General features: G+C 41.3%; 1 protein-coding gene across 6 annotated transcripts in view; it reads right to left on the bottom strand.

The window, feature by feature from the left end:
• LOC108091161 (insulin-like growth factor 2 mRNA-binding protein 1) overlaps positions 1-25,641 on the bottom strand; it is a 33,697-nt gene that overhangs the window by 1,527 nt on the left and 6,529 nt on the right. For 2 of the 6 annotated variants that reach the window (XM_017190194.2, XM_017190196.2), the window contains 5 exons: positions 19,547-20,424; positions 2,691-2,864; positions 1,470-1,844; positions 699-1,407; positions 3-158 (listed from right to left, as the gene is read on the bottom strand). In XM_017190194.2, coding sequence (XP_017045683.1) covers positions 3-158; positions 699-1,407; positions 1,470-1,844; positions 2,691-2,864; positions 19,547-19,659 — 1,527 coding nt within the window. In that variant the 5' untranslated portion in view covers positions 19,660-20,424. Of the gene's footprint in view, positions 1-2; positions 159-698; positions 1,408-1,469; positions 1,845-2,690; positions 2,865-8,829; positions 9,611-19,546; positions 20,425-21,005; positions 21,139-25,641 lie in introns of those variants that run through there. The other 4 variants (XM_017190197.2, XM_017190198.2, XM_017190199.2 and 1 more) reach the window with 4 other exon arrangements.

Raw genomic sequence — 25,641 nt, forward strand, 5'->3', positions numbered from 1 at the left:
ACCTGTACGCTGTAGAACGGTCCGATGATGTGCACTGGTGTCTCCTCATCGCCACCGGATGGCGGGGCAAGGGCGTGTTCCGGCAACTTGATCACGCTGCCCGTCACGCGCTGCAATTCGCGCACATTCTGGCCACCCTTGCCAATTATGCGACCCACCTGAATTTGAATTGGAAACGGTTTAGATAAGTCAATACAAGATGGTACAACAGATACAACAAGATGGCCTAAACCATAAACCTATGCTCGTACTATTAAGTGTTGATTTATGTTCTGGTTTTAGATTTTATCAACTCAAAAACACATAAATATTATTTATGTTATTTTATGCCCAACTGATTTATTGTGCTTCAGTATAGTTTCTTGTTTGCGCGTGTTGTCTCAGGTTATTCAACTCCAAATGAAAATATATTTCTTTTATTTAGAATTGTGATTAATTGCATTTTGAGCGAATTATCATATTTTGAACAGTAATGTACTAAACGCATGAACTCATGAAAGTTAATACAAAATCATGGCATTTGACAACTGTTTATTGCCAAGAGAAGTAATAAGTCTTTTAGGGTAGTTCGACCCTTGAAATCTTACCAATTCAAATGGCATAGGTTCTAATATAGTTATTATTTTAGTTCCAATGGTAAGTAGATTTGATGAAGAACCATATTCACTGGTTTACATTGGACACAATGGATGACTCACCTGCGAACTGGCCACGAGCAACTCAACGGTGAGACGGACGTCGTCGGTGCCGCACATGAAGCCCTCCTCGCGCATCTTCTCGAAGATCATGTACTGCGCCTTCCACTGACCCTCCGGTGTGCCAACAATCGTCACCTTGCGCTCCGTTTGTTGGTCCAGCGGCTTGTCGGCGTCGAGGGGCGCTATCTTGAGCGAGGCGTTCGAGAAGCGCATGATGCTGCGGATGTGCGAGCCCTTGGTCCCGATGATGGCGCCGACGGCGTTGTTGGGTATGTAGAGATACGTTGTCTCCTGCAGGTCGTTGGGGAACACGGGCGGCACCACACTGGCCGGGGTCTTGGACATGGCAAAGCTTTGACACGAGGAGAACGGCATGCTCGTATTGAAGACCATGCCGTTGCCCGGTGTCGACATCATTGCCATGGGATGGAGACCGGGGAACATGAGGCTCTGCGGCGCCATTGCCTGCAGATCGTTCTCGTAGCTCTGGCGCAGCTTGGTGCTGATCTGGTTCTCGGCCCGCGACATATTCTCAATCAGGCCCTTCACCGTGATGATGCGCTCCAAGTTGAAGCTGTTTATGTCGTTGATCGAGCTGACGGTGATCTTCGTGTCGGTGTCCTGCATGATCCGCTTAATGGTGTTGCCCGACTTGCCGATGATCCGTCCAATCAGATTGTTGTGGGCGAGTATTTTCAGGCAGATTTCACTGTAATTGAAAAGAGGGATTGATTATTCATAATATTCAATAGAATAGATTTGAATACTTACCCCTTATTCGTGGAGAGGGCCTCCTGCTGCATCACCTCCAGGATGCGCTTGCAGGCGTTGGTGCAGTTCTCCGGGTTGCCATAGATCGTAATGGACTTCTCCAGCGAGCCAACGTTCTCCTTGCGATGGACGTCGACACGAGCACGGCTCTGTTGTGTGATCGTCCTGATGGTGCTGCCCTGGCGCCCAATGATGGCGCCCACCATCTCGCTCTGCACGAGGATGCGCAGCGGGAAGTCCGCCTGGCGACCGGGGCCGGGCATCCCCGGGTACGGATTGCGCTGGTTGCGCTGGCTTCGCCGCTGGTTCTTGTCCAGCTGCTCGGCATGCAGCTTGCTGCCCTCGAACTCGACGCCGTTCAGACCACCAGCAGCTCTGTTTGGAAGAGGAAAGCGTGCAAGAAGTATTGGTTACTCAAGTGTTGGCTCCACAACATTTAGCTCGAAAGATTTAGCTTATATCCCATACAGTTTTCCCCATCGCACTCCAATAAAACAAATATGTACATATGTTCAACGCTTGCAATTCCCTCAAATGCTCTTGTACGAAACGCCCTTAATCAATGCTCTTTATTTTACAAAATTTATGCACTTCCGCATCTTTAAAAATTTGATAAACTTAATGGAGGGATCAAGACCACGAAATTTAAAACAAGTAACATACATATCTGTCAAAATTGAACCAAATATATTAAGTTTCCTCACAGCCAAATAAACAGCGATTTTTTTTAAATACATATGGGATACATATTTAAATTCCTGACACTTTAATCTTTAGGAAACAAGGTACAAATATTTATTTATTTTTGTTAATGATACCACAAATGACACATGGTGACATGTTAACAACAGGTTCATGCATTTCTTTCCAACATTATATTTTATATTTACAACCAATAATTTATTCGGGGGACAAACACGGCCACTTCATTAAACGATTTGGGTGATTTGGAAGAAAAATTAAATGTGGGTAAAGAGGAAGGTAAACGCACACACAAACGCATTCTGCACAATGTTATAATGTTATAACTTATAACCCCCCAGATATTCGCAACCCGACCGAAATAGAGATATAATAATCGGGATCTACGACTAGCACCTGATGCCCACGAAAAACCTTCAATAAACAAGAGGTTCTCCATGGGTTCTGGTGCTGGGCCGCAGAATCCGTTAAGAGAGTCTTGTAGAAGAATAGTTTAAGATGTATAGTTTGGGTATATACCTTTGCGCCTGCTCAGGATTTTCGAATGTTATATGTACTGTTTGAGTATTTTGATCCTTACTAGAAATAGCCTCACACTGTTTGACGATGCCATAGGGCTTCAGTAGCGGTTCGATGTCTTCGAAACGTGTTTGCATCGGTATGCCGCTTATTAAGATTTTTGATGTCGTAACACTGTGAAGAAAATAGCGTAAAAACACACAAGAACAAGAAAAACAAACAAACACAAAAGAAACAAAAATAGTAGTAGTTTGTAAGTAAGTGGAAGTGGTAGTTGTAGTTGTAGTGGCAATGATAGTAGTCCAAAAACAAGAGGGACGGCAGTGGGTGAGTGGGGAAATGGGAAATGAATTAGACAAGAAAATATATGCGAATTAAAGAAATTATTAAGTAGTTAAGAGAAAGCAGTCAGTTAAAGAGAGTGCAGTCGAGGAGTTAGGAAAGCAGTGTTGCCAGAACTATAGTGAAAGAGGTAAAAAGTTTTCTAATGACAGTCAATCGTTTTTAAAACAAAAATTCTAGCAAGACTCTGCATAACCAAATAGTACGAGACATAATAGAGTCCTGATAGCAAATAGGCATAGTATCATAGTTATTAAATTTGTTTTTGTTAGCTTTTCCCCCAGATTCTGGCAGCACTGAGAGAATACAGATTAAGAGAATTACAATAGACAGAGCAAGATCAAGCAGTGCAACTAGCATCTAAAAAAAACAATTGAGCGAGCGAGCGTGAGAGTACGAATGATTTGGGTACGGTTTTTTATATGTACGTTTATATATTTTTGGGTGGCGGAAGAGGGATTTGGATGGGGAGATAAGCGAAGAGATGCAAAACACTAAATGTAACTGAGATCTCCGGACATACAAAACAGAGGATGCCATCATTTTTACGCTGTGCGTGTTTGTGTTTGGGGGCGTATGAGAGATGTGCAAAAATAATACATTCAAATCCCAAGCAGGATCCAATAAAAAAATTGGATAACGATACTCCTACCCCGAAATTTTAAAAATATATTTTATCTTTTTTTTTATGGAACTCATCTTAAACAAAGTTCTACAAGTCCATCCAAAATTTAATAGATATAATTTTGTAACGATTTATTTTAATTTTATCAAACATTTTGATACTGACTCATACATTTTGTAAAATATATTTAATTTCCCTCCCACCAAGATGTAGTTAGTTTTTAAAGACTTTTGATTTTAAGAACTTATTTTTATATTCAGAAAACCCCGAGTTTCGAGGTTATAAACATCCTGCTGCCTTAACGGAATTGCAATAATAATGAGAGAGAGCAGCAGAAGACGAAGAAGCTGAAGTCACAACACAAGGAAGGAAATCAAGCATCTTATTTTTTTTTTTTGCACAGGGAGAAAGTAATAAAAGACAATATTTTAAAATTTTAAATTTTATATTAAATTTTTAAAACGTTGGATACGTTCCAATGCCAAAGAATACCGAGCCAAAATATGATTACCCAGAACGCATGAATGTGCTGTGTATTTATAATTTTAATATTTAACTGTTTTTTTCAGTTTAACTTCTGCCTTCTTCTGTTGCAGTTATTGTTGGTTTTGATCTTCGAAGAGGCCAAAGAAAGAGTCGTATAAAAATAAGAACGAGAAAAGAGACGACCGTGAGGGCAAACGCAAACGACGCCTGGAATGTTGCACATTTAATATCGTGTTTATTTTTCTTGGAAGTAATTTCACTCCCGTCGCCGACGTCGCCACCAAGTTAACAGAAAAAAACCAATAACAACAACACCAGAAAGCCCCCAAAAAGGAAAAGAGAAGAAGAGGGGCGGCGGAGGAATCGGAAAAAGAGGAGACGCGTGGAGCTGGCTCATTTCGTTTCGTTCATTCTCGCCTTGTTGTTCTTGTTTCTTCTCTGTAATCTCATTCGTTTTTGAGTGTTTGGCACTTTTCTTAATTAACAGTTTCAATTTTTTGATTCTCACACACGTCGTCTGCGGTTTGACTCCCTTTCATGAATGATCTTTAATTAGCTGTCAAACCACATGCGGGAATGTCAAACTCAAGCTCAAAACATAAGTGATACGAGCATATTATTTTTAAAGGTACTGAAACGAGATCAGTAGATCAATCCTAAAAAAAAAAAAAATAAACGAATAGTATGAATATTTTACTTCTCATTTTTAAGATTTTCGTTTAAATATAAATGTTAAGACATTATATAGAAATACCTTAACATTTCGAAATCTTGTTAATTAAAATGTCTATAAACTATTCATAGGTTAAACATCGAACCTAAAACATTTTTATGGCGACCATCTGTCTTGAGTTACAGTACATTACGACTTGAAAAAAGAGAGAGCACAAGAGAAAGATCGACGCATTCCGACATTCCAGCATTCCATTTGCCATTCACAGACCACCCGCCGCTTCCTTGTCCCTCCGGTTTGTACCTTTCAGCTTTTTTTTTCTCTTTGCTATTTTCTCCACTTTGCACTCCCGCTTTGACCGGTTTTCTATATGTTGATGCCAGCACATTTCTCAGGCGATTTCTCGGGCTGTGGCGCTTTTCCAGGAATCGCTAACAAAACGTGGAGCAAATTCTGCCCCCGTTTGCTATTTTTCTTCTTCTTGCTGCGCTGAAAATCTTGGATTCGCTGGAATTCGATAATCCCATTCCACAATGACTCTCAAACTGTGTCGGTTAACTGTATCTGCTGAGCATGCGTCACATCTGCTGCGCTGCATTTTTGTTTACGTCGACGTTGTTGTTTTTGATGCAAATGACAAGTTGCAGTTCGTTGACGTTGCGTTGCGTGATGTTGTTGTTTTGTGTCGTGGTTGTTGTTGCGTCTAGCACACCGGCTGCATCCAATTGGAGAGGAGAGCGCATCGTTTTCTCTCTCGCTCTCTCCTCCGCTCTTTTCGCTGCTGCATCTCTGTCCCTCGTACACAGTCGTTAACCGGTACTCTGTGCAACAATTTTGCATTTTTTGTTTTGTTGTGGTTGTTTTCATTTACTAGATGTGTACGTACACATGCACACGTGTGTTCTGTTGTTGTTTTATAACCTGACATGTGACCGATTCTAAGCAAATGACCTCTGACGCAATCACCCTCACACACATGTACAATAATACGCACCTGGAAAATATTTCTTGACATTTTTGTTATCAAAGTGCGACCTTACGATGTCTTACGTTCGGGGGCAGAAAATTCTATTTTTTCAGTAGTACAGTATTTAAAATGTTCTAAAAACTAACGTAATGTTAGTTTTTTCGTTTTATTAAGAAGTAAATATTGTTAACAAGGCAGCGTTTTTAAGCATACAATTTATAGGATTTATACAATTTAAAATCAAACCAGTCAAACAAATAATAACTGGCTTTGAAATTCTACGAAAACGGATACATACTAGTATTTTAAACACTGCTGTGTGCTTACCCTGCCAAATCCAATCAATATACGACATATGCACATAGATACATACATATGCACAAATGCAGCGGCATCAACGTCGGCGCCAGCGCGTATTTATTTTTGTTTTTATAAGGTTCTTTTCTTTCAGCTTTTATCTCTCTTATAAAAAGGCGGCGCTCACTGCACTCACACTTGCATGCATACAGAGTCGCAGGGCTGCTGCTTTATCAGTGCACACATTGCACTCGCGTGTGTGTGCTTGCTTTCATCCTTCCTCTTTGTTTCTTTTCTTTCATTTTTGTATAATTTTTATGAATGAAAAAGTCGGAAATCTGCTGGTTGATTTTTTTGTATTGCAACTTTATTTTTGTCTCATGAATATATGGAAATCTTGGTACTTGCGCACAAATATATATGTATTTGTTTACACTGCGCTGACGCATGTGCCATTTTACATACATTTGTACATTCGCACGTACCATAAGTATTTATGTGTGTTGTTCTATTTTAATGGCATTCCACAAGTTGCTGACAAACGCACACACTCACAGTCGGTCATATGCAACGAGTAAGGTTATTTGTTTCCCATTTGTTGCAGTTCCTTTAGCTTCTTGTCTCCTTGCATCGTTATTTGCCGAGCTTATCTACTTGCACCCCCTTTAGAACTACTTCGCCAATGGCGAAAAATAAAAAGTGGGTAAGGAATTTGTTTTGTCAACATATGGAAAAGAAAAACTTGTTTTCCAGCTTACATCTGCACTGAAAAAAATAGTGAAATCTAACTTTGAAGTGGTTTCGAATATGTGAAACTGAGGATTGCTGCCATTTGGACACAATTTTTTGGTATCTTAATAGTTTTTAACAACATTAACATATTAACATTTATCATTTATCCATTTTCGGTTAGAGGGGTGATTGTCAACTAGAGGAAGAATGAAAATGGAAAATGCATAAAAACAGAGGAGGAAGATAAGAACAGCAGCGAAATGTCCAACGCTTGAATTGTTGCTAGCTGTTTTGACCTAAATAGGTGTACATTGGTGTGGGAAGGCTTCTTATGGCCACCCTCCTTCTCTTTCTCCTCTCCCTCTTCCACCCCATCATCCCAAGTGAAAAAAGCAACACCCACAGTGAAACTCATCAGTTAGTGGACATACATATGTATGTATGTACAAACAGTGCGCTTTTCGATTCGAACACCGGGAATTTGTCACCTTTAATTTTCACCACTGCCAACCAGCTACAGGTGCGGTTAGAGTAATAACGTTCATTTCGAAATCAATCATTACCCACATTATTAAATAATCAATATCCTGTTTCCATTTCTTGATTTCCTTAGAAAAACTTTACACTCTACAAAGTAATTTTTTAGAACAAAGAAATTTCAAGTTTAAATTGAAAAACATTTCATTGTATTGGTGATCGTTAACGGTAAACCATTTATCGTACGTGTGATCAAAAACTATGGTTGCACTTTTTCTTTAGATATTTGGTCTGTAAAAATGTAAGTTGTTCATATCATTAAAACCCAATTGCCCAAGTCAGAAAATTGATTCAACAACTTCCGGTTTTGTTTTTTTTTGTTTTACTTTTATAGTAAAAGTATGATAAAGATAATGAGTAATTGACTCCATTCTTAAAAATCACGTATTTATACATTTTTGTGCTTTTACCTTACCCGTTATTGTATATGCACATGCATATATACGGACATATGTATCTATGACAAATTTGTTCCATTTTCCATTGTATTAGTACAATTGCTTTTCAGTTTGTTGGTTTGTTTGTGCTTTGGCGATTATCATCATCATGCAAACGTAAACAAAATGGCGAACAGGGGTGGTCGAAAGAAGGGCCGAGGAGGCTGGTTGGCTAAGAGCCGTATGCAACTGCAGGGCGGTGGGCGTGGCACGACCATATGCGCTGTGTCTAACCACTTAGTACAAATAAACAAACAGAATCGAGTTCAAGCCGAGCTTTGTAGTCGTAGATTGGAGAGTTGGAGGAGAAACTCACATTTCCTTATATCATTTTTCAAACTTTATTTTCTTTAATAAAATCAATTCAGAAAAATAATCTTTTAGAAAATTGTAAATGTTGAAATTATGGATTCCGATGGGTAGGATCAAAATAAACTTTTAGTGCATAATTTATCGCCTTTCTAATCCACTTAGTAGCAATTTATCAAACTATCTCCAACTTATAAAACTGGTTGCTTCCACTTTCATCAGCATTTTTACATGAACTAAAGGAAAAACATCTTTATTATAGCTAATCGATGGGTTTAATCTTTGAAACTTAATTCTTTTCTTAAATTAAAAATGCAATTTAAAGGCGCAATGTTTCTGTACTATCACCTTTAAATACCAATTGAATGAAAATCAAGATCTGTGAAGATGCTTTCTTTAGGTTTCAGTAAGGAGGAAAAAAAGGGATCTCAATGGGAATCTCAATGCCAGATTAATCCAGATCTACAGATTAGCAAATCATTGGATGGTGGAAGGGAGTGGCTATCTAATGGGGTCTTATGAATGTGATCTACATACACAACATATGACTTTGATGGATTCGCACCTTTTGCTGGCATGAATTAACTTTGAAATCTACGTTTGTGCATGGTTTACATGTGCGTACAGTGGGCCCCAAATAAATCGTCGTATACTTTAGCCAGTAAAATATTGTGTTTGCCATGGATATGTGGGGAATATCAAGGGTAATGGGGGTGGGTCACACGCAAACTCACCGATCCAAATATCGTATAAACGATTGTTTTTGTTGATAAAAGTGGTTGTTGCCTATGTTGTTGTTAAGTCTGTTGCTGTTGTTGTTGCTGTGCATTTTGTGTTTGTTTTTGTATTTGCGCTGGACGTAGTTGTTTGATTTGTTGCTATTGTTGTCTTTGCAGTGCAAAACTTTTCTCTTATCTCTAATAAGGCGCTCTCTCTCTAAATTTGTATTTTTCACCTCCTTCCGCACACTCGCTTCTGCTAACCGATCACACACTTTGGCATTGGTTTCTGCTGGTTGTTTCTTTTTGCCTTCGTATGAACTTTTCAATTTTGTCTATTTCACAATTCGCAAAAAAAAAACTAAGGCAAAAAAAAGAGAACATTTATGACAAATATATCACGCACACACGCCCGCAAAAAAATGGGAAGGGGGGAAAAGGAGAAGCTCTCTCACTCTCACTCTCCGCTGCTCTCCTCCCACTCCTACTCCTCCCACCATCTTCCGTCTCACTTTCTCGATCCACGCGCTCACTTGTTAATCACACGAAAACTGTGTAGAAGTAGGGGCAAAAAAAACTGCTGCCGTTGCTGATATGATTTTGGTTTATTTCTTTCTGCTCTTCTTTTCCTCGTTTTTTGTTTCTTTTAGTCATGCGTATGGGCTTTAATTTGCCGTTGGACTGTGATTTCTTCTGGATGCGCTGGCGTGTTCTTTTCTTTTTCCCTCCCCCCTCTACGAATGACTCACACACACACACAATGCAGTACAATCGATCTGGCCGCTGCCTATCGATACATATCGGTGAACCGTTATGTTTTTCCACTGGAAGAAACGTGTTTGGCTAATTAGCGGCTAGCAAAACAGGGTTGCCAACTGTTGCGTTTAGCGAGTAAATAGGAAGTAGGTCAGTTTATCTAAATTGATTTCTATTGTTGACTCTCGCACACACATTTTACCGGACAGAGAAGGAGGTTCAAGGGATAAGGAGAAAAGCCGGCATAACGGTACACGCAAGACTTTTTGTTTTTTCCACTTTCTGTGAAGTGCAATTGTGTGGGTGTCTGATAAACAGTTGGGTGGAAAAAAAACAGGAGAAAACTGCACAAAAACTACGAATCAGAGGAAGCAGAAGGGTGTGGAAAAAAATCGAGACACCTCTATTTTTGTTTCTTCTTTACACTCACTGTTGTTTTTGTTCTTTAAATGCCAAATGCGTACGAGCAAAAAAGCAAAGCTCAACAAAACGCAAGGCGCTGGTTTTTTGCAACTTTATCAAATGTTTCGCGCAGAATAACGAGGTTTTTCGATGTATAGGAGGAAAACTATAAAAACAAATGGCAACGCACACTTACACAAACACACGCGCGTTTATAATATTTTATAATTTTTGCCGTTTCAGTTTTTGATTTGTGAAATTTGCTGTTTTGTTGTTGGGTTATTGCTATAGTTGTTGCTTTTTGCCGTTTTTTGTTGTTGTGCAACTACGCCGCGCGTATTTCCGAAAAAGACGACCGCAAAATGCAGAGAGTATTTAAATACTGAGCTGAGCCAACGCGGCTGGGAGCAGACTAACCGATGGGAATGCGAATACATACAGCTGTGTCCATAGAATTAGCAGAGCAACAGAAGTAAAAACATCTAGCGGTTTGCTTTTGAAAATTTCTTTCCGTAAGTTGATCGTTTGCCTTTTTTGTTAAGGGAGTACAAGGATAATAAAAACGCCAAAAACTCGGTAAGTTTGAGATTGTTTTTTTTGATTATTTTTATATTTAATTTTTTTTTACGAAAAAAATTCACAAGTTTGTATTTTTAGTTGCTAGAGGACCTCATTGCTCCAAACAAGAAGAATGTTTGATCCTAAAGTATGAATGAGGGAAAATACATACACACGTAGTAAAAGATACAAAATATTTTAGATTTGTCTGTCGAGAAGGTAGGAAGTTAAAATTTTAAGGCCCAATGTGTCCGCCGGCTACCCAATATGGAATATCGACTAAAGTATACGGTAACAACCTTTACATTATGGTTTGGGCCTAGTACATGGATTAAAAATAATAAGAGAATATAATAAGGAACATTGCGGCCAAAATCTAGTTGGAATATAGCCTTAGAATGATGCAAGCCACGCCAGTAAGTCGGCTAAAACCGGGTTTAGCCAAGAAGAAATGTATGTAAAACATCCATTTTGTTAAAAATTGGTCCTCAACCTTAAGCTCATCAATCCAAAAGCTGCATCTTGCAAGGCTATTTCAATGAACGCAACTGTATGTGAATGCGGAAAAAAATGGAAAAAAAAAATAGCGGGAGCCGACGGCAGCGGCGTCACTGCAACAACAACAACAAAAACCCCAACGTTAATGGCAATACGCCGCAAAAGCAGCAACAAACAAGAAGGAGAGTGGGAGAGCCGACAAGTGAGCGCGAACGAGCGAGAGTTGCCGAGCTCCAATAAGAACAACTTCGGCTTTCGCCCATGTATGGGTGTGTGCAAAAAGAGGACGGCTGAAGTGGGAAAAGAGAAATGACCACGTTAAGCGTTACGTTAAATGGCGTTACCAGATGGTCCCGATTCGAGGTATTACGAGGCCAGTTGGAAAAAAACCTTGGGATACTTTTTTATTTGCTAAAATTTTTGGAGATATGATATTATAAATGACTACTCCTCTGTTTTTAAAAACTCATTAACAGTGAAAAATATGTATTTTTCTTTGACAGCAAAAGACTCCCTTTTTAAAAACCTTTTGTTTTTTTTTTAAATAAAAACAAAAAGAAGAATAAGATCTTTTTAATTCGGCTTGCGAATTCAAATTGCTAAACGACCCCAAAAGTATTAAGAAATTACTACACATAATAGTATTTATTGACAAACATTCTTATGCTTTGCTGTCAAGTGTAGTATGGCTCTCTCTGATTCTCTCCCTCCTCTTTTTTCGCGCTCTCATTCAGCTTTAAATGCGATCGTTCATTTTTGCATGTGCGACTTTGCATGCGCTCTTTGTTGTTTTGCCGTTGCTCTCTTTGGCAAAGTGCAATAACTGATTACGTCACGCAGTGCATGCGTACTGCGTATGGCTCTGTATGTGTGTTAGCATGTTTGTGTTGCTGCCTGACAGGCGGCAAAGCCGAAACAACAACATCAACAAACAATCAGCGAAGACGACAGTGCGCGTCAACTATTTGTTATTTCCGGTCATTTAGTGCCTGCCTTTTCCTCTCCCTCTCTTTCTCTCTGCGCTATTTGTGACACACACGTGACATTGCACACTAGTCGGCGCCGGCACCGACGTCAACTTCGCAGTCAGCGTCGCCCCCGCAGGGGCAGTAAAAAATATGTTTGGCAACATGTGTTGACCGCAAAAGCGGCGGCGGAATCAAGCGAAAGCAACGGTAAATACAGTTGTAAACAGGCGGCAACAACCCGCTTAAAGTTAATACAGAAATAAGAGGAGAGAAAAGTAAAGCTCTGCCGCCGTCGACGTCGCTGCTCATTTCGGCGGTTCAACGGCCGCGGCAGCAGCGCCCTCTAGCAGCCGGCCACGTTGATCACGGAGCGCTGATAGTGCGCAAACCCCAAACCCCAAAAACATAAAACCAACGCACTCGCACCCACAGCAGCGGTCGATCGCATAGGAAATGTACATATATCTGCGAAGAGAAACTATGTCAGTCAAAATACTTTAATGCTGGAACAAGTTTGTCAATCAATAAGTTTTCTTTTTGATTTTGTGAAATATGTTTGCCCGTCCTAAATATCCCTTTTGGTGGCCGACCGAAATATATGTATATAAAAAAGTATAGCCTACTTATCGGCGTTAATTAACGTTAATATTTATTTTAAATCGCTACATAGTGAAACTACATATTAGTTCAATTTTTATTTTCATAATTATAAGCAGTGCTGACAAATGAACTTAATATGTATTAAAATTTGTAAGTAGAGCCATTCATAAAGCAAATGTCTACGCTTCTATGTATGATTTCAATTAAAAAGTTGCCAGTAACTGTTGAACTGACCGCGATTGTTTGGGCAGCAGCGGATCGCGAAAGCTTTCGCCGAGCTTTGCTCTCGCCGAAGAAAGAAACCGAGGCAAGCTTTTTTTGGCAGCTGTCCACTTGATCGCGAATCGAATCGAAACGAGTCGAATGGAAGGAGGGGAAAGGAAGAGAATCGCAACGGGGATCGCAACCCTTAACCCATCGGTGAAATGCTTTCTTCAGCGGCGGCGGTGGCGGCAGCGGGGAGAACGACTAAAACAAACAATGGGCTAGACAGGAAGAGGACAGGCAGCAGAAAACAGGGCGAGGATCAGGAAGAGGACCAGGACATCAGGACAACAGGACATCGTCGCAGTCGCAGTCGCATTCGCTGTCAGGTAATTTCGAGGTCCTACCTGCGTGTCGAACACGCCACGATCACGGGGATCTCGAAGATCAGCGGGAACAACACTCGAAGACACGAAAAGGAAAAGGGTTGCTTGGTTGGTTAGCTGGTTAGCTTGCTTTTGCCTGACGACTGATCGCAACTGGCAGCTGGTGCCAAGCCGAAGGAAGAAAGTGCTCCTAACGGGGAAGAAAGTCCTGGAAAGGTGGCCGCCTGACACGTGTACCGGAACAACAACAGTTGCCATCCTTTGAGCGGTTCGCGCAGCTCGACAATGGTACATACGGATCGCATTATCCTTTTCAGGCACAAGGACACCGAAACATCTTTTGAATTCGCACTATGTCCTTAAAAGCAATTGAAAAGCGGAAACTACTGACAAATTAGACAGTTTACAAGATGCCAGAACACAAAAGGGTTTCTAAGTCCTTACATAAGGACAAACTAGCATTTCGATCTGTACTCTATAATACATATAATCCTGAAAAAATGTTCGTAATAATTGATTTTTTTTAAAGATTTTTCCCATTTATATTTAATGAAATGTGCAATGAATTAAGGGATGTTTCAAAATTATGAGTAAACTACCAAAAAGGTTTTTAATTACATTGACCAACAAATGGATGTAATTATATGGTTGTTTGCTATTTTTTCAAACACCAAATGCTTCTATACTCAAATGTATTTTACCTATGTTAGTACCTCAAAGATACATATTTGTACATACATATGTATCTTTAGGTATTTCTCAGGTTCAATACGGGTGATGCATCGATCTACAAAACGCAAGAATGAAGCATTCTAGCGCCATCTCACTCGCTCCGGTCTTGCCACCTCTTTCTCAGCTTGTACCAAAAATCACACGAACGTGTGTTTTTGTGCCTCTTCCTTGGCAGCGTTTATTTTATTTTTTTTTTGGGCTTTGGTTTTGGGTTTTGGAAAACTAAGCCAGCAGTAACACGAATCTCCAGATCTTTCATTCCTCGCTATTCTCCTCTCTTTCTTTTCGGTCGGAGTGGAGTGCGCATGTGTGCGTTGTCGCTCAAATTCTCGGAAATTTCTAATGAACACAAACACAAAAAGGAGCTCACAAAAATGTGGTAGAAAAAAAGGAGAACAACAACAGAAACCAGCAAGAATTCACCGCACGGGAGTGGGAAAGAGACGGAGGGAGGAAGACAGTGGAAGGAGGAAGAGGGTTCGGAATTAGATGCAGCATAATCGATGTTCGATCAACGATAACCAATCGGATTGCAGTGCTGTTTGATTTGCAAAACAAAAAACGAAGTTTTAAGGATTGCTATTACTAAGGATGTTATTTAAGGACATTATTCAAGCAAAACGATGTACTAGTTTTTGCGTGGTCTTTAAAAGCATTACACATTGTCAAAGGAAACAAAATATTTTAGGAACAAACATGCATGTGATGAATCAATAAACATTACAACATTGAAATAGGAAAAATGTTGATATCCTTCTGTCATTCAAATATCTTTTCACAGAACATATTTTCTTTTTATTCTCTTTGGAAAAAGAAAGAGCTTAGTTATGGAAAACAGAGAATAAGTGATTTGAGCTTGTGATTTAGTTGAATATAATCGTAGAATCGAAACAAGACAAACACGAACCCAATGCCAAATGAAATCAGAAAGGGATCATTGAAGGCTCCTCGAAGGACTGGCAAATGCTTAACCTGGTTACAGCATCACCTTGAAATTAGGGCAGGCCAAGACCGTTCTTGTCTTTTGTACCTGACAACGTGCTCGAAACTCCCACACACACGCACACTCGGGCACATTTTGGCTACCTGTCTACCTGGAGTAGGAATACAAAAAAGACCAAGGGAAAAAAAAGAAAACAAAACAAAAAATGTGCATCCTGTTTGCTGTCCGGAGCGATTTGCCAAAGTCGGTGTCCTTCTGCTCTTCCGCTGTGCAACAACTTCAACTTCCAGCAATCGCAGTTTTCAGTTTTCAGTTTTCAGCTCGCAATTCGCATCGGCGGAAATTTGGCGGGCCACGCCTAAGCCGCCCCTCCCCTCCCCCCTTCCCCTTCCCCTACCCATTTCCCTTCCCCTTCGACCACCACCTTCAACTTCAAGCCCAATATGGGGCAGAGAATATTTTGGTTTTTTTGGTCGAGAAATGTAGGTAAAGTGTGGCCGCCTCCCCCGCCATTCCCTCAGTACTTGATTTCATTCATTTGATTCCACAGAACGCAGGTACACTGCGAAAATATATGGCAGAGCTACTGCAATTTGCGTAAGTAATCTATATTGATATAGTTAACAACCGAAGTGTCTGTTAGTAACTTAAAGGTTGTTTCTATAAAGTTTATATTTATTATATTTAAAAGTACTCCGTTGAACAATTTTATGGTAATGATTTAGATCCCCTATGATTTTGTTATAGTCGTATTATCCTGAATAATTCGGAAACTAATATTTCAAATTATATATCTCGAATTGATCATTTACTTGAAATGATAGATCTTGTATTAAAATCCGAAAACCTTCTTTGGATAGTTATAAGATATTAAAACTTCTACCCGAACGAAAAACCCTTGGTAAGATTATAGAAATGCAATATTAGAGGAATGTGCACTTCTTTAGAAGACAATGTAATGAGCTTTGTTTTTGCTCAGTGCACAATCATCTCTATACAAACACACACTAATCCACACACACACACACACACACACACACACATCCATGGGAGTGATGTGAATCGGGTTTTGGCTCAATTTGGGCTGGCATTGTGGAGTGACGACAAAGGCGGGGGCGATCGACTGACTGACTGACTGACTGATCAACTGAATGAATGGCTGAATGGAGCGATAAACCAAGGTCAGGCTCCGTTGATCCGAGAATCAGCAGCTGTTGCCCAAAGCTAGTTGGCTAGCCTGCTAGTTTGCTAGCTGTTAGCTGTTAGCTGCTGGCTAGATTGCATCCACATCCACATTTACAATCTACCCCCAAAAAAGGCGTTCACATTCACCAACAAGGAGCTCTACTAATTTGGCTGTCAATCAAAGAGGCGAGCAGCCGTGGAAGGATCAGGATCAGCAGGCAGGCGATTGCGAATGCCTCCTTGCCAGTTGATAATCATCGATGGGAATCAAATTTGCTGCTGGCCTCCAGAAAGCCGCTTCTCCTGCGAGGCTAAGTGGCATTCGAGGAGGCAGGGACACAGATACGCAGATTCAGATGCGCAGATACGCAGCTATGCAGATACGCAACTATGCAGATACGCAGATACAGATGGCGGCGCAGCCGAAGGGGTTGCGATTAGAAGCTGCAGAGGCAGCAAAGTGGCAAAGGACAAATTGGCAAGCAGCCTCAACTCGCAACCTCCTCTGAATGAATGAATAAACGAAGGCCCCTCCCCATCCGCAAGTGAACAAACATTAGAAAAGCCAGCGGAAGAAGGGCCACAAGCCGCTGCTATAATTAAAAATGTTTGAGAGCGAGTTGGAAATATGAGAAACGTGTTTTTAGCGTTTTGCGACTAGAAAAGCGAACAAACACACACACACACACACACAAAGGCATACAAAACCAAATACAAAAAAAAAAACAAAAACAACATAAGTAAAATACAACAACAACAATAAGAAGAAGAAAGGAACACACAATGAATTGGGCAGCAGGAAAGCCCCTAAAACTCAGCCAAAATCATATTTCCAACCGCCAACTCTCCTGAGAAACCTGATCATGAGATCACCAACACACACACACACACACACACACGCACACACACACAACATCACAAGCAGATTCCAGATTCGAGATTCCAGAGATCTGAGATCTCATCTCTCGATCGCCGGCGTTCTGGGTCAACCCTTCCTTCGCTCTAAGCAGAACAACCCAAGCAAATCCCAAACATCCCAAGATCCCAGCATCCCAAGATCCCGAAAAACCTAAACGCCAAAGCCAGAGCCAAGAGACGAGGACCACGTCGAGGTGGAAGTGGAAGTCCGAGTCCAAATTAGAGCCAAGCATAGTAGTCAACGCATCGGAGTCGCGGAGTCGCGGAGGAAGGAAGATGCCTCCTGGGGCAGCGGCATGTTTCCTTTGCCGGATTATGCCAATTGCCACAGAAAAGGAAAACGATTTCGCCTTTCGGTCTGGTGAGAGACTCTTTCTGGTCTTTGTTTACTTTGCATTCCCGCTGCTGGAAATTAGTTCTCCCGACTTCTTCTGCCTGCCATTGCCTGCCGGCTTAGCCGTTGTTGCAACAAGCGGCTTAACACGCAACAAGCTGTGCTGTCGCAGCGGGCATCGCTCGGGGATGCAACAAGTTTGTGGGCGATGCGGTGGGCCGTTGCACCAGTCAACCAGATCTTATAAGGCTCTCTAGCATTATAGCTACCCTGATACATATGCATCTGCATACAATCCCATTGCAATCCCAATTAATCCAAGTTCTGTATTTTGTAGAACTCATAGCATTTCGTAGACTTCAAATCGTATATACATATTACTTTTAACATTCCTATCATTTCATATATTCACCAGGTTGATTAGAAATGTTCCGAGTCCCTTTTTATCTAAATAAAAATGTTAACTTGGCAATGAATTGTATACCATATGTAGATCTTGTTTAATTCTTGCAGCACCACAACAATCTACCTTTAGATTCCTTTTAAAATTGAACAACTTTACATTCCTTAAGTATATACTTAACTGATTTGGCCTAACATGTTAGTTCCTTGTAACAAAACAGGATTCCCAACCAATAAATGAAATATACTAGATATAGAATGGTCCCAACTCGAACAGCTTGGTATCCAGTCTGGTGTCTATATAGAAGTGGGAACAACTCCCCAGATTCCTTAGTGTGACATTGTACACTATCGTAATCCGTGTGGAAAAGTTCCCAGCTACTGGCTGCCCGATCGCTCAGATTCCCTTCCTATCGACGTGATTACAGCAAAAAATGGTAATCTGTTTAGAGGTGCAACACAAACATTATCTTTGGCTCCCTGAGCTGGGTCGAATTTGGATCTTTGGTTGCCAGTGGCAGAGCCTCGTTGATCTCCCTGCCCCGCACCTCCCCTTCTGCCACCGGAAGAAGGAGGAAGGAAGCGATCCTGCTTGAAGGATTCCTCAGTCTCAACTCAGCCTCCTCATCCTCCTCCTACTTCTACTTTTACCCCCGATGGTTTATGCAGCGTGCGGCAAGTATATCAATTCTGTCAGATCGGGGGTTGGCCCAAGATCCCAGAAATCTGCGAGAAATCGCCGAAATTCGCTGGCGAGGAAAGGGGTGGGGAAAGGAGCTACTAAGGGGAGGGACAGGCAGTGGCTACCGCTCGCCGAGGGCTTTCCATGTGACAATGATGATGGCCTCGCCTACCCAGCGAAACCCGTGTTCTTCTAGCCCGCTCAGTGTTTGCTTACACCACTTGAGTGCTTGGCTCGAGGGGGGAACTTGACGAGGGTCTTCAGCGGCGCTGAGGATCCTCAGGGTCCTTTTCCTGAGAGCCATTTTTTTTTTTTTATCATTTGTTATTTTTCATTTGGTTTTTTTTCACTGCTTTGGCCGCCCGTCTCTACCGGTGATATGCCCAATTTATCACAGGAAATTAGCTGCTATTTAGCAGCGTTGTATGTCCAAAAAACGAGGGGGGGGCACCAAAGTAGGAGGGCCACCGTGCGAGGGGCGAACCTCATGTTATTTGGCGTGATAATTTGTGCAATTGTGGATTGCCAGCGAGCAGCTCCTACAGCTCCTATTCAAAGCCAAAAAGGATGCCCTGGCCTCCGCCTCCCCACCCTTCCGGGTTTCCCATTACTCATGAGAGCCTCAACTTATTTTCATTTTTCCATCCATTCAGGGTTTTTTTTTTCTTTCTGGCCAAAACCCTGGAGGGTCGCATCGAATCGCGGCCATAAAAACCATTTGGCGCCATTTTCGCGCAGTTCTGATAGTTGCTGAACTAACTTGTACGGATCTGATTCGATCTGGTTCGATCTGGGGTAAGAGTATCGGATTACTGGGTTAATGGGTCGGTCGTGGGTTGGTGGGTTCATCGGTTGGTGGGTTCGCGGGTTCGCGGGTTGGTGGGTTCGTGGGTTCATGGGTTTATGGGTGTTTGTGGCCGGGAGCCCGCACTAAAAAGGCTAAGAAGCGTCATACAACAAACTACAAAAGCTACATCAAGATCAATGAAAGATGGAGAGGTTTGGAGTGTTTGTTTTGGGGGTGGGGGGAGGAGTAATAATGTCTTCGAGGGGATTTCTTTTTTGGATAGAGAAGAACCGCCTGCGCGATCTGTTATTCGATCTGTATCGGCGGGGGATCTTGGGGTGTTCGGAGGTGTTTCTTATCGAGTGGCGGGTACGTACCTTGAGGTGCCAGCACCTTCCAACTGCTGTCGATCCAGAGGCGGATCGAAGATCTGTTCACGATCCTCCTTCGATAGTTCCAGGTCGGCGAATTGATCCAGTTCGGATGCCATTTTGGGGTTGGGTGCTCCTTCGGTTCGGGTGCGTGTGTGATTTGAGGTTTGAGGTTTACGTTTACCTTCGGCTACTGGTGACTCGATCGGATATATCGGATATATCGGATGTATATATATAATATATATATCGGGGGGAGTGTAGCTGCTGAAACCGAACTTGTGCAATAACCGATGCTCGAACACTTCTGAATTTCAAGGGGGCTTTCGAAAACGCGAACTGCTGCTTTCGAAACTGATTTCGTAGATACTTGCGATTCTATCTCTCTGTTTTTAGCTTGTCTTCTTTTAACTCCTACTTTAACTCTCGTTCTTTTTGGGTGTTGTTGTGTGGAATGATGACTTTTTGAATTTAGCGCGCTCAATTACTCGATTTGATCATGTCCTTGACGGATTTTACGTTTGTATTCGATTTTTTCTTTTTGCTTTTTTTTTTTTTGGTAATTTCTTTTTTTGTTTTTGCCGAGTCGAAACTTTTGCTGACCTCTGTTGAACCGGAAAAAAAGCGTTTAGCAAGCGTTTGTCAGTGGATTCGTGTTAAAGTCGCGTTTGCATTTCTTGTTTTGATTTTTTCACGGGCTTTTGCAACTGTCTTTTACGTTTTTTGGTCGTTTTAATTTAAACTTTCTGCTCGAAACTTGGTTGTGCGTTGCTGTTTTTTAAACTCGTCCTTTTTGTGGGCTTCAAAAGATTTACATTAGTGGTTTGTGTTTTTTTTTTTGTTTGTTTGTTTTTGGTGTCAATTGGGCCAAAAAAAAGAGTTATCTGTGAAAGAGACGGGAAAAATGCAATTAGTTTTGGGGGTCCATTTTAGAGAGTCAGAGAGAGTGAGGAGAGAGAGAGAGAGAAGGTTGGGAGTAAACACGCCCACACAAGGGTTAACATTAACAGCTGTTGCGATCGCCGGCCGGCAAAAGTCGACAGCGGGGCAAGCTTTCTTTTTCATTGTCTTTTTCGGCTATTTGCTTTCGTCATCAAGGCGGCGTGGGAGAGCCGCCGAGAGAGACAGAGAGCCTGCCAGCCAGAGAGAGTGACAGACAGAGAACGCGGGGGCATTAGATGTAGAAGAGATTTATGCGGGACGATGCGTGAGAGCGTTAACAAAAAAAAACCTGAGTGAGCGAGCTTTTTTGGCTGTTGACTTTGATCTTGGCTCTCGTGTGTGCGTGTAGTGTGTGTTTGTGTGCGTGAGTGTTGTTGTTGGCATTTTTTTGGTTTTGTTGTTTTTTTATTATTTTTTGTGGTGAATAAGTAGGCGAAAGAAAATAAACCATTTCGCATATGGCCCAAACCCGCGGAAATTTCGGAGTGTCATTTGTTTTGTTTCTTTCTGTCCCTTAGCTTACTTTTCATTTGATGTTGTCGAATGTTGTCGCCTGCGGTTGATGTTTAGAATTTGTTGTATTATTTTATTTTGATTTCTGGTGTTTCTTTTTTCGCGCAGTGGAGAGTGGAGCTTTGCAGATGATGTCAGATTGCCTTCAAAAAAAAAAATTTTGTTGGTGCGCGGTTTTGATTTTGTTTGTTTGTAACTTGGAAAATTTCTGTTTCGGGGCAACACTATTTGTATCTTTGCGGAAAAGCCAAAATGTTATCAAGAAAAATAAGAAAAAAAATACAATCTTTGTTGTTGTTGCTAACACACGCAAACGCTTACGCACATTCACACAGTGACACACACACACACAGACACAGGGGCAAAGGCAAAGGAAAAAGCAAAGGCAAACGATTTGAAGTCAAAGTCAAAAAATATGCCACGAAAAAAGTAGCAGCAGCAGCAACAAAAAACACACCGAAACCCCCCACAAGCCCCCGTTATTCACCACCCCCTCCTATTCTTCTTTCGGTTTTCTTTCGGGATTTTCTCGGCCAAGATAGTTTGTAACGGCGGATCCACTGGCCCTTTCCGTTATCCGTGTATCCAAGTTAGAGTATCCGTGGCGCGAAAAACGTTAAGTGTCACGGCGGGCACAAAATACCACAAAGTAAGTGTAACACAGGAAAAAATTGATTCAAGGCTGCTGCTGCCGCTTCTTCTGGCGTATTTTTCGGTGTTTTGCGTTTGGCTATTTTTTCTCTTTTTTTCTTTTTTTTGTTCTTTTTCGGTTGCTTTGTACAATTTCTTTCTGCTTTTTTGGGGCAGCCCGCGAGTCGCGGCGCTACGTTGCTTACAGTTAGGAGCGTTTTCAGACACTGAACTGTCTGCCGAGCGGCGGCGGCAGGCAGAACCCGCGGCGGCAGCGACGCCGGCAGCGCCACAGTTTCACTCGAAAATTCACATTTTTTCTTCTCCGCTGCCGAAATTCCTAAACACAGATACGAACGCACACAGGCACACACACACACACACGCTACACACATACGGCACGCTGCGGCGAAGAGCGGAGACGCAAAGGCAAAGGCAACGGCAATGGCAACGGCAACGGCAAAAGCAAAAGGCAAAGGCAAAGACTAAGAAACCGAAACTGCATTGGTGTGCGTGAGGTTGAGCTATGCCGATTGCCGAAAATTTTCGGCGATTGTTTGAGTCGAGTGAGTGCGAGTAAACGGCGAGTGTTGAGCGACTTTGGCGTCACGTTGAGTGGCGCGGAAATTGATAAAGCGGTAATTAAAGCTAACAATGGGACAGATGAAATGTAAAATGGAGGTTTAGTTCAGTCGGGTTATCAGAAAAGCTCCGGGCATGGAGATCGAGATCTTGAGATATATATTCCCTCCCAGATATAGTATCTTTTACCCACGATGACCTGAAACTATGAGATACATGGCAATCATCAGTATAAACGTACATGCTTGATATCCTTATACAATGTACAAGGAGACTTTAATTATTATTCTGAAAATTAACTTTTTTTTCAAACAAAATTCTGAAACTGTGCATATAATTAATAAACAATATTTAAAGATGTATGCATGTATATTGCGTCTATAATAATTCAAGCCCTATTACTAAGCCAGATTAACCCCTTTTAAAATAATTAAAGTCATAATATGTATGTACATATATACCTAAGGTGGAATAAAAAGAAGATCGTTTTAAGAAAATAACCACAATGAAGTCCAAAATTAGAAAAGGTTAATTTCAAACTTATACTTATAACTGGTTGAATTTGGTACACAATCAATTCTTCTAAGGTATGGACTAATTTCCCAATTAAGTTAGGCAAGTTAAGCCAGATATTAATCTAGTTCAAATTCCTTTGCTTTATTTTATTCAAATTAATAAGACCACCAAGTCAATAAATTTATGTTTCCACTGAATCTATGCAATTATCAAAGCCAATTAAATTTAAAACCAGTTAGCAATAATGTTAGCTAGACCTACGATAGTGGGACTTAACAACTTTAGAGGTATGTCATATAATAAGTTGTGTGGGATTAAAAATATGAAACAATTTCGAGTTCACTCATTTCAGTTAAATAATGGTGCCCAGTTAAAAATATGATGATCCAATCAACAAAACTGTTTTTTTTTTTAATTTTATCCATCTTGGGAATTAAGGAATAAATGGATTTAAACAAAATGTGCATAGTAACCAAAGAAATTTACTTGATTTTAGTTTAAAGTAGTCAATATTTAAAATATGTAGGTACTTTGAAACGATGCTGTTTGTTTCATATTTAGAGTCTTTAACATTTTAGAATATGGAAGATTTGCGCCTAAATGTATTTGAAATAACTTTGAAGAAAAAGCTTGGTATTGACAAAGTTTTCTCTAACACTTGTCCGTACTTAACTGATCTCATTTTAAAGATATTCGGCAATTAAGGATACCTAAACTTTTGATATTCTGAACTTTTGTTTTTATAGCCATCAGCTATTGAAATAAGTTCTTCAATGGGAATTTCATACTGGAGATAGATTTCATATTAGAGATAGATTTTCATTCAAGGATGCTGTGGATGTAAAAACTGGGTCTGCTTGTGATTAAAGTTCGAGTGGAAGCTACGTCGCCTGGACACTGCATGTTCCAGCTATGGAAGTTGGACTGTATGGATTCCTGTCTCCACACTCTCGCCGTCGCACTCTCCGCAACGAAAAAAAACCCACTCAAAAAAGCGGCTCAGAAAAGACGCGCGCGTGTTGTCCCTCTCCCCCCGCCGCCCTCTTTCCCCCTCGCATTTTCCCTAAATCCCCCAAAATAGCGAACTTAAAGGAGCGCGTGCGAGCGGGACGAAAGATGCTCAGGATGGCTCTCACTCGTTCCCTCTCGCTCTCTCTCACACTGTTTCGCTGCTGGCGCCGACGTCTCCGTTGACAGCGCTGCTTGCGTTGCCAAAAAACGAAGCACACATGGATACACACTCGCAAGCAAACACACACACACACACACACGTGCGAGGTGTGTGTTGGTGTGGCGATGGTGACGACGGCGGCGCTTAAGCTCTGGAAACTGAAAACTGAACTGAAAACTGAACTGAAAACCGTAAAGGAAGAAGGAAGCGGCAAAGGAAGTGAACTGCGAACACACAATAGCCTGCTCTGTATACCGGCGTTCTTCTTTTTGTTTTTGCTTGTGCTTGTGCTGCTGCTGCTGCTGCTCCTGCTTTTTTTTCTTAGAAAAGAAAGAAAAAAAAGTAACGCAAAAAGCAGCCAAAAAATTGAAAAACGAAATGCGAGCAGCAGGGGAGTGGTGGGAGCAATAAGGGGATGGCGAAGCGAAGGGGAAGGGGAAGGGAGGAGGGGAGAAGGGGAATAGGGAAGGGGGAAGGGGGAAGGACACTTAAAGCGGGTTTCACATAGACTCCTAGCTGTACGAAAGGGGGAAAAGGGAAAGGGGGAGGGGGGATGGAGCGAACATAGGGGCAAGGTTGGTACCATGTCCTTGAGCTTGAGCCACAAGTTCAAGTCCAAAGCTGCGATTAGCGGTGAAAAGTTTGCAACAGGATAGCAAACGCAGTAACTACTCACTAGTCACGTGCTAAGTTCTTGTCCAGAATGCATTTTCAGTCTGAAAACCCCGCATCACGTTCGCTCTTTGGGGAACTCTGTTTTCACATAACCATTTGATGAAATTAGAGAAATCCAACAAACATAGAAAATAATGTAGTTTAGTACACAGTTTAAAAGAAATGTAGAACCACTCAATAGCAACGTTTTTATTTTTAAATTCCTTAAGCCTTCAAAGCAAGTTCTTCGAATTATTAACATGTGCAAACGTTTTGTATTACCCACACAAATGCACAAAAATGTCTAAGATTTTTAAAATCCTTTAACTTGAACGCTAACTTGTAACCACTAATTATATTTATTTTTATTTAATCAAATATATAATTGGTAGAACAAATCTGAGCTTAATGCTTTGGCGAATGATTATCATTGTAGTCGTTCTCAAAAATATATTACTCTGAAATTAATTAATTCCAATATTCCTGTATCTTTAATTTGCGTTAACGAAGAAAATAAGATATAATTATAAGATAGTAATACGTGTGGTTTTTTTAACTTATGTTGATTAAAGCGCTCTCTTAGACAACTTAACAATTAAAGAGTTTGCGATTACAGCATCAAATAGATATAGATAGTAAGTCGAAGGAGCACTTTTTCCCCAATTCTAGCCATTCAGTTCACCTCCCCTCACTCGTTTAAATTTACGAGGATATAATCATCACACGCGAGGTGTTGAAACGCTTTGAAAATCAACTGGAATTCCTGCGGCATTCCGTTGGCAGCTCGTCAAATCCCGTTCTGGCCGGTTTTATGGCTCTACGGGTGCATTGAGACGGTCATCACTTGTTGCATGCAACACTGCACTCTGACCCTCCGCTAGCCACTCTCCCCTCCCCTCAGAACTTGAGCCCTGCACGCGTCGCAATCAAAACAGAAAACAGAATCAGTATAGAAATCACAATCCAAATCAGAATCACAATCCGAATGGAGAGAGGGAAAGGTTACGGGGTTGAAGGACCAAAAGGAGTTGCAGGACTTGCAGGCAGGAGCGGCGTTGCAGCCAGCGCTGCAGTTGTTGAAGGTGACATTAAT

The sequence above is a fragment of the Drosophila ficusphila genome, unplaced genomic scaffold (genome assembly GCF_018152265.1).
Source record: "Drosophila ficusphila isolate 14025-0441.05 unplaced genomic scaffold, ASM1815226v1 contig_198, whole genome shotgun sequence".
NCBI lineage: Eukaryota > Metazoa > Arthropoda > Insecta > Diptera > Drosophilidae > Drosophila > Drosophila ficusphila.